The following is a 9304-nucleotide window of genomic DNA, read 5'->3' as shown; positions in this document are numbered from 1 at the left end:
TAGAGACGGGGTTTCACCATGTTGACCAGGATGGTCTCGATCTCTTGACCTCGTGATCCACCCGCCTCGGCCTCCCAAAGTGCTGGGATTACAGGCTTGAGCCACCGCGCCCGGCCAGGATAATGTTTTTAAGCAGCGTTTTTACCAGCCCACCATTTCAAGATACTAAGCTTGAACTAATTGTGAGAGAAGTAATTAGATGCTGAATGATTTGGGCAAAGCCTAGAACAGGCAATTGCTGGGCGGTTAGAGATGGAACCCTGTTGGAGCTGTGGAGAGCGGTGGGCCCTGTGTGATTCCTGAGTGTTGTTAGGACAGCCTGGAATGGTGGTCATCCAACATTCTAATTATTGATGTGCAGGTGTTTTATTGCAGCCCAACTGTTTTCCTTATGTATGGAAAACTCTCTCAGGAACTTCAATTGTGATCTGCCTAGATTGCTTTAGAAGTGTGTAGTAATTGGTAGTATTAAGGGTATACATATATTCAAATATATTTGTGATTAGCCCTCTTGTGGGAGTTTTCTGGTTTTTTTATTTTGGGGGAGGTGGGGTTTGAGATGGATTTTTGCACTTGTAGCCCATGCTGGAGTGCAGTGGTGCAATCTTGGCTCCCTGCAACCTCTGCCTCCATGAGGGGAAGAGAAAGGTGCCCCCTCAATCTTCAGTCTTCTTTAGTTTACAAATATAAATAAATAGACTTACTACATTACAGTCCCTAGGTGGTTCTTTTTTGAGACAGAGTCTTGCCTTGTCACCCAGGCTTGAGTGCGGTTGCACGATCTTGGCTCATTGCAACCTCCGCCTCCCAAGTTAAAGCGATTCTTCTGGCTCAACCTCCCGAGTAGCTGGCACCTACATACAGGCGCGCGCCACCACGCCCAGCTGATTTTTGTATTTTTAATAGAGATGGGGTTTCACCATGTTGGACAGCTGGTCTCAAACTCCTGACCTGGTGATCCACGCCACACCCCAAAGTGCTGGGATTACAGGCCTGAGCCACTGTGCCCAGCCCCTAGGTGGTCCTTAGTAAGCCTTGGCACTGTGCTGTAAGTATAAAAATAATATGCAAAGTCCATATAGTATTTATTTTGTTATTAATTCCCTAGCCCTGGTTTGTTTGCTGTTGTGCTGTTGTTAAGGTCTTGCTGTGTCACCCAGGCAGGAGTGCAGTGGCGTGTTCATAGCTCACTGCAGTTTTGAATGCCTGGACTCAAGTGATCCTCCCTCCTCAGCCCCCCAAGTAGCTGGGACTGTAGGTGCACCCCATCACACCCAGCTAATTTTTGTATTTTTTGTAGAGACAGGGTTTCACCATGTTGCCCAGGCTGGTCCCAAACTCCTCGGCTCAAGGGATCTTGCCACCTCAGCCTCCCAGAGTGCTGGGATTACAGGCATAAGCCACGGTGCCCAGCTCATGTTCTGCTTCTCATTTCACATTGCTTTTGCAGATTTTCCAGATCTCAATCCTTTGGTCTCCTTTCTCTCTAACTCAATTCAATGTTTTCTGTGCATTAACATCTCCCAATGTTTGTTTTCACGTTGTGACTCTCCTGAATGCCAGTCATTGAATTGTTGAACTCCTATTTTCTGTAAACCCTGTCAAGTCTTCCTAAACACTGAAGTTGGCAGCTCTATCCTTCTGGTTGCTCAGCTGGAAACTGTGGACACTTTTTTTTTTTTTTTTTTTTGAGACAAAGTCTTACTCTTGCCCAAGCTGGAGTGCAGTGGCTCAATCTCAGCTCACTGCAACCTCTGCCTCCTGGGTTCAAGCAATTCTCCTGCCTCAGCCTCCCTGGTAGCTGGGACTATAGGTGCATGTCACCATGCGCCGGCTAGTTTTTGTATTTTTAGTAGAGATAGGGTTTCACTATGTTGGTCAGGCTGGTCGCCAACTCCTGACCTCAGGTGATCCACCCACCTCGGCCTCCCAAAGTGTGAGCCACCACGCCAGGCTGATACTTTTTTTGTTAAAGAAATCTATAGGGTCTTGCTCCATCATCCAGGCTGGAGGACAGTGGCATGATCACAGCTCACTGCAGCCTCAATTTCCTGGGTTCAAGCAGTCCAGTTCAGCCTCCCGAATAGCTGGGACTGTCGATGCACACCACCACACCTGGTTAGTTTGTTTTTGTTTTGTTTTGTTGTAGAGACGGAGGTTCCAGTCATGCCCAAGCTGGTCTCAAACTCCTAACCCTAAGCGATACTCCTGCCTTGGCCTCCCAAAGTGTTGGGATTACATGAATGAGCCACCACACCCAGACTCCAGGCTCCTTTTTGACTGCTCTTTGTCACAAACCACACATCCAAGTTATCAAAACTTATTGGATCCAACTTTAGATTTGTTGAGAATCCAACCACTTTCACTGCTACTCCCCAAGTCCACCCCTGCTGTCTTTTGCCTAGATTATGGCACTTTTCTTTAAATGAGTTTCCTCCTGTCTGCCCCTATATGCATTTTGTGTGTATTTTAAATATATCAGCCAGTGGCATTTTAAAATGTTAATCAGATTCTCCTCTTGCTTTGAATTCTTCAGTCGCTTCCCATCTCTGATAAAGGCCAAAGTCTTCAGATAGACCAGCAAGGTCCTACCCAGTAGGCTCCCTCTCACTGCTTTTTCTCAGACCTCATCTCCTTTTATTCAGACCGTTCACACCACCCTAATCCCCTGTGTTTATCAAGCTCGCCACACATGTTTCTTCGGGATTTTGCACTTGCTGTTCCCTCTGCTTGGAATGTTTATCAGGTCTCCAGTGGGGCTGTTTCCTTACCACCGTCAGGTCTCTGTGGCGAGGCCTGCTTAAGCATCCCGTATCCAATAGCAGCTCCCTGCCACAGGTGTCCCTATTCAAGCTTTTCCCTTTATTTTTCTCCAAAGCACTTTTCATTGTATGACAGACTATACACAGATACATACATATGTGTGTATATAGGCTCTTGTTTGTCTCTCTCCACTAGAAAGAACAGAAGCTCCATGAGGGCAGAGATTTTTATCTGTTCTGCTCAGTGATATATCGCCAGGCTGGAGTACTGTCTGATACACAGTAGGCATTGAAACTTTTTTTTTTTTTTTTAATTTTCTAGAGATACATTAATTTTTATTTTCTAGAGAGACAGAGTCTTGCTATGTTGCCCAAGCTAGTCTCAAACTGCTGGTCTCAAACTCCTGGCCTCAAATGAACCTCTTGCCTCAGCCTCCTGAGTAGCAAGAATTGTAGGTGTGAACCACTATGCCCGGCACCAGCTCAAAGATTTGACAAAAAATAAATGAACAACCATTTGTATCTGTGGTTTGAGTGGGGCAGAAGATGAGAGTGTACCCGTGATGGACCAAGTGGTATAGTCACAAATTAGAGCCTCATCTAAATCCTATTTTTCGAAGTCTTGTTCTGGTTACTCTTACCCATCCTGATTGTTTTAATCCTTATTATACCCTAGTGATTCTGCATAGCTAGCCCAGTTTTTCTCTCATGAATTCACGTGTATTAATCTTTCCCCAAATACTTGCTAAGTTTTTTGAGGGAAAATATCAGCACATATTTTATTGGCATAACTCAGTAAAACTACATTGGCATAATTCAGTGACTTACCAAAACAAACGAGTTGGAGACCAGCCTAGCTAACATGATGAAACCCCGTCTCTACTAAAAAGACAAAAAATTAGCTCGGCATTGTGGTGTGCACCTCTAATCCCAGCTATTCTGGAGGCTGAGGCAGGAGAATCACTTGAACCTGGGAGGCAGAGGTTGCAGCGAGCCAAGATTATACCACTGCACTCCAGCCTGGGCAACAGCTCAAGACTCTGTCTCAAAAAAAAAAAAGAAAGTTGCAGAGTGCACAGAACAGCCTGGCACAGGGGAATCCCTTGCTGAGCTGTCTAGAATGAGGGTAGATGAGTGGAAATGCCTTTCAGGACCATCTCTGTCCCTCTGTCCTAACTTCCTGCTCATTATGCAACAGACTGATGTTTCCCAGGTACTTTAGAATTCGAGGGCTTGTCCTCTGCCATGTTGTGGTTAAATACACTGGCAGTCAGTGTCGTATCAGTCCATCTTGGGGAATATCTTTGGGTTTCCTGTAAGGTCTAAGCAGGTAGACAGAAGACTATAATAAACACTTCCTAAATGATTCTTCTCTACCTAGTCTCTTCTTCAGAATGTAACCTAATGATAGCTTCTCAGATGAGTTCATCTACAATGACACAAGGGCAAAGGGGCTATGGCAATAAAATGTGAAAGGCACATTGCAGTGTATTCCATATATAAGTAGTGTTATCATACCTGACAGGAATTATTCATTGTTTTTCAAATATGAGAACAGAAATTCTGAATTAAACATCCAAGTTTTTTGTTTGTTTGTTTTTTCAATAATATTGCTATTTATTTTTGTAGAAACAGAGTCTCACTATGTTGCCCAGACTGGTCTTGAACTCCTGGACTCCAGGGATCCTCCTGCTTCAGCCTCTGAAAGTACTAGGATTACAGGTGTGAACTACCACACCTGGCCCAAGTTTTTTTTTTTTTTTTTTTTTTTTTTTTTTTTTTTTTTTTTTTTTTTTTTTTTGAGATGGCGTTTCGCTCTTGTTACCCAGGCTGGAGTGCAATGGCGCGATCTCGGCTCACCGCAACCTCCGTCTCCTGGGTTCAGGCAATTCTCCTGCCTCAGCCTCCTGAGTAGCTGGGATTACAGGCACGCGCCACCATGCCCAGCTAATTTTTTGTAGTTTTAGTAGAGACGGGGTTTCACCATGTTGACCAGGATGGTCTCGATCTCTTGACCTCGTGATCCACCCGCCTCGGCCTCCCACAGTGCTGGGATTACAGGCTTGAGCCACCGCGCCCGGCCCCCCAAGTTTTATTAAAACAGTAGAGCTGTTATATGAAGAGCATAGGAACATAGATTTGAAAGGTTTCCCCCGTTCTAACCTAGATGCCTTTTCCACCTGATCTTGGGAGAAATTAGGATCACTTAAGCCCTCATTTTAAAGAGAAGTAAGCAGATTTTGGCTGGGTATGGTGCTGTGCACATGTAGTCTCAGATACTCGGAAGGCTGAGGTGGGAGAATGGCTTGGGCCCAGGAGTTGAGGCTGCGGTGGGCTATGATCATACCATTGCACTCCAGCCTGGGTAGCAGTAAGGCCCTTACCAAAAAAACAGGGCCCTTTGAAAAAAAAGGCTGGGTACAGTGGCTCACACCTGTAATCACAGCACTTTCAGAGGCCAAGGTGGGCAGATCACTTGAGGTCAGGAGTTTTGAGGCCAGCCTGGCCAACATGGTGAAATCCTCTCTCTACTAAAAATGTAAAAATTAGGCCAGGCGCAGTGGCTCACACCGGTAATCCCAGCACTTTGGGAGGCCAAGGTGGGTGGATCATGAGGTCAGTATTTTAATACCAGCCGTGACAGAGCGAGACTCAGGCTCAGAAAACAAAACAACAAAAATACAAAAATTATTACAAGTGGAGCATGACTGTAATCCCAACTACTCGAGAGGCTGAGGCAGGAGAATTGCCTGAGCCCAGGAGGTGGAGGTTGCAGTGAGCCAAGATCGCGCCACTGCACTCCGGGCTGGGCAACAGAGTGACACTCTGTCTCAGTAAAAAATAAAGAATTAAATTTTTAAAAGTTAGGTAAGCAGGTCTAGAGACACAGGTAAATAGTCATAGAACTGGGACTAGAATTGCTCTTTTGAGGCCTTAGAATTTGGCCATTCTGCAGTATATCCTGCATCTCAAAAGCTTTGTCTTCTGAGGTAAATTTAATTGTTGAAAACCACCAAGAGGCTCTGAGGCCAAATAAGGTAGATGACCAGATTTCATAATCTACTGTTAGTCCAAAATGAGCTGGCTTTTTAACAAGAATGTTTTCCTTGAGAATTGTAGCTAATAGCCTAATACATGCATTTCAAAAACTAGATCCCCCAAAAGACAACAGAGAATGATAGAATATCCCATTTGATTCATCTCACATATACACAGCAGTCTCAGAATTGTAGTGCCAGTACCACTAATAATTATGATCACTGGAAAAAGTTTAAAATTTTTAAATTGAAGATGTTTTTCTCATCCTGTCTCCTTTTTTGGTGTATTAAATCTTCATTTTCATCGTTGGACCATATAGCCATTACATACTGAATTCTCCCTGAAAGTCTCCTTTAGAATTGATTTGCTAGTAGCTCTATGTTTAGTGCTCAGCACCAGTTCTTACACCAGTGTCTCTGGTCATTTTGGTCTGAAGCTTGTTCTCTCATTCTAGGTATGGCAAATTTCTGTTGAAGAAGGGTGCATAGTAAATATTTAGGCTCTGTGGGCCAAAAATGGTCCTGTCATGTATTTGTGAGTGTGTGTGTACTTAACACATTTTTTTAATGTAAAAGCCATTCTTAGCTTGCTGGGTGTGGTGGCTCATGCCTGTAATCCCAGCACTTTGCAGGACTGAGATGGGAGGATCTCTTGAGCTCAGGAGCTTGATACCAGCTTGGGCAATATAGTGAGGCAAATCTTTACTTAAAAAAAAAAAAAAAGCCCTTCTTAGCTTAAGAACTGGACAAAAGTACCACTTACTTGGTAGCAGTTTGCCAACCCCTGCTGCAGAAGATTCCTCAAAAGGGACTCATGGAGTTAACAGTCCAGTTTTGCTGGCTATAAAATCCTTGGCTTACGCTTTATATATTTTAAATATATTACTTCATTTTCTTGTCACGTAAAACATTGTAGTTGAAATCTGATGATAATATGATTTTTTTAAATAGTCCACTTGGTGTTGGTCATTCTGGGTTGATACTCTCAAGTTTGCAAAGTGTTTTTTTCAATATCTACTTTTTAAGTATTTTGTTTTTAAAAGTTTTCTTAATTTATTTTATCCCCTTTCATTGGTCTTCATCTATAAGAACTCCTATTACTCATATTTTGGGTCTTTGCTCATTTTTAATATTTGCTACTTTCTCCTTTTATTTTTAAAAAAATGCAATCCTTAGGTTTGACTCTGATCTTTTTCTCATTTCTTTTTAATTTTTATTGCTAATTCTTTTCGTTTCTTTCTTTCTTTTTTTCTTTTTTTTTTTTTTGAGATGGAGTCTTGCTTTGTCGCCCAGGCTGAAGTGCAGTGGAGCGATCTTGGAAGTTGTGAGTACAACTTCTGCCTCCGGGTTTTAAGTGATTCTCCCGCCTCGGCCTCCTGAGTAGCTGGGATTACAGGCATGCACCACCATGCCCAGCTACTTTTTGTATTTTTAGTAGAGACGGGGTTTCACCATGTTGGCCAGGCTGGTCTCAAACTCCTGACTTCATGATCCTCCCACCTCGACCTCCCAAACTCCTGGGATTACAGGCATGAGCCACCGCGCCTGGCCTGCTAATTCTTTTTGGTGCCTCATTTCTGAGTTTTCTAATTCTAATTTAGGTTATTCTTTCATGTCTTGTAGCTTTTTTAGACAGCCTTGCTCTGTCACCCAGCCTGGATCTCGGCTCACTGCAACTTTTACCTCTGGGGTTGAAGCAATTCTCCTGCCTCAGCCTCCTGAGTAGCTGGGATTACAGTCACACACTATGGCTAATTTTGTATATTTTTGATAGAGATGCGGTTTCACCATGTTGGCCAGGCTGGTCTCAAACTCCTGACCTCAAGTGATCCACCTGCCTCAGCTTCACAAAATGCTGGGATTACAGCCATGAGCCACCGCACCCAGCCTAGTCTTTTGAGTTTGTATTAAGATTTATAGAAAAAGGAATGTAGATTTTGTTAAAGACATCTTAGGTTACAAGAGGCCCTCAAGATCAAGGTATTTCTTCCCTTAAAAGAAATGAGTTTTCATTGTTAATAAGAGACTAGTTTTAAGGGTAGTATTTAAATGAACTGTCCTAGTAGAAAGCTGGAATCTGGAAACTCCTTTATTCTGCCTCTGTAGAAATGGCTTTATACATGACTACAGCAACAATTGAACTCCTTGTTTCTGTGGACAGTAACGTTTATCTTACGGTTGCGCTAGGCGAGAAGTCAGGAAAAGGAGCTGAATGTGTAACTGTGATTTCCTTCTCTGTAGTGCGTTCCATGGGAACCGGTACAAGCAGACTCTATAGTGCTCTCGCCAAGACACTGAACAGCAGCGCTGCCTCCCAGCACCCAGAGTATTTGGTGTCACCTGACCCAGAACATCTGGAGCCCATTGATCCTAAAGAGCTTCTTGAGGAATGCAGGGCTGTCCTGCACACCCGACCTCCCCGGTACCAGAGAGATTTTGTGGACCTGAGGACAGATTGCTCCAGTACCCACCCACCTATCAGGGTCATGCAGTGGAACATCCTCGCCCAAGGTATGCCTGATGCTTTCGTGCCTGTGCAGTCAAGTTTTCTGTGACTGCCTTTCTGCTTCTGCGCATGCTCGGTGCACTGATGTTTTATGTTGATGGAAGAGGTGTGGGCAGATGGAGGTGTAGAAGGATAGGGTGATTTCAGCAGCATGGCAAGCCTCCTAAAAGAAGTTAAGAAAGGAAGTCATCTAGCTTTCCCTTTTTAAAATTTTTATTTATTTTTTGAGATGGAGTTTCACATGTTGCCCAGGCTGCAGTGCAATGGCGTGATCTCAGCTCACCACAACCTCTGCCTCCCGGGTTCAAGCGATTCTCCTGCCTCAGCTTCTCGAGTAGCTGGGATTACAGGCACCCACCACTACAGCCAGCTAATTTTTTGTATTTTTAGTAGAGTCAGGGTTTCACCATGTTGGCCAGCCTGGTCACAAACTCCTGACCTCAGGCGATCCACCCGCCTCAGCCTCCCAAAGTGCTAGGATTACGGGGCGTGAGCCACCACGCCCAGCCTGATTTTCACTATTAAAACAAGTAACTCGACATTTATTCTTTACACCTTCCATGTTTGTGGACTATCCTAGAACAATGAAAGTCTGTCTGCTTCCCAGCAGATCAGAATTTGAAGGGCTCTACATTTTGTTAGGCAGTTAAATGGAACAGCCTCAACCTCTGTGTTGCCCCAGCTTTCAGTCCATGGCACTATGATAGCATTTGCAGGGAAGAAACTGAATGGGTATCACAGAACTTTTCTGCAGGGAATGGCAGCTCTGTGTGGGTGGTGGTGAGTCTAGGTATTTTTGTGGTCATATTATCTATATTCATTTATATAACTTGAGACCAAAATGATGTTGCTTCAGTTCTCTGTTTTCTTTTTTTTTTAATTGAAACACAGTATGAGATAGTATTCAGTTCTTTGTTGATTAAGATATTATTTTGTGGGATTACGGATGTTAGCCAGCACACCCGGCCTATTAAAGACGTTTTGAAAACTAAAAAAAA

The 9304-nt window shown here is 43.8% G+C and overlaps 1 protein-coding gene across 1 annotated transcript in view; it reads left to right on the top strand.

The window, feature by feature from the left end:
* NOCT (nocturnin) overlaps positions 1 to 9304 on the top strand; it is a 23879-nt gene that overhangs the window by 11680 nt on the left and 2895 nt on the right. Inside the window, exon 2 of the mRNA XM_017502883.2 lies at positions 8042 to 8311. Within this exon, the coding sequence (XP_017358372.1) occupies positions 8042 to 8311 (270 nt within the window). The remainder of the gene's footprint in view (positions 1 to 8041; positions 8312 to 9304) is intronic.

Source organism: Cebus imitator, unplaced genomic scaffold, assembly GCF_001604975.1.
Source record: "Cebus imitator isolate Cc_AM_T3 unplaced genomic scaffold, Cebus_imitator-1.0 Scaffold303, whole genome shotgun sequence".
Lineage (NCBI taxonomy): Eukaryota > Metazoa > Chordata > Mammalia > Primates > Cebidae > Cebus > Cebus imitator.
The sequence above is the reverse complement of the archived record's forward strand: the minus strand, read 5'-3'. Positions and strand labels throughout refer to the sequence as shown.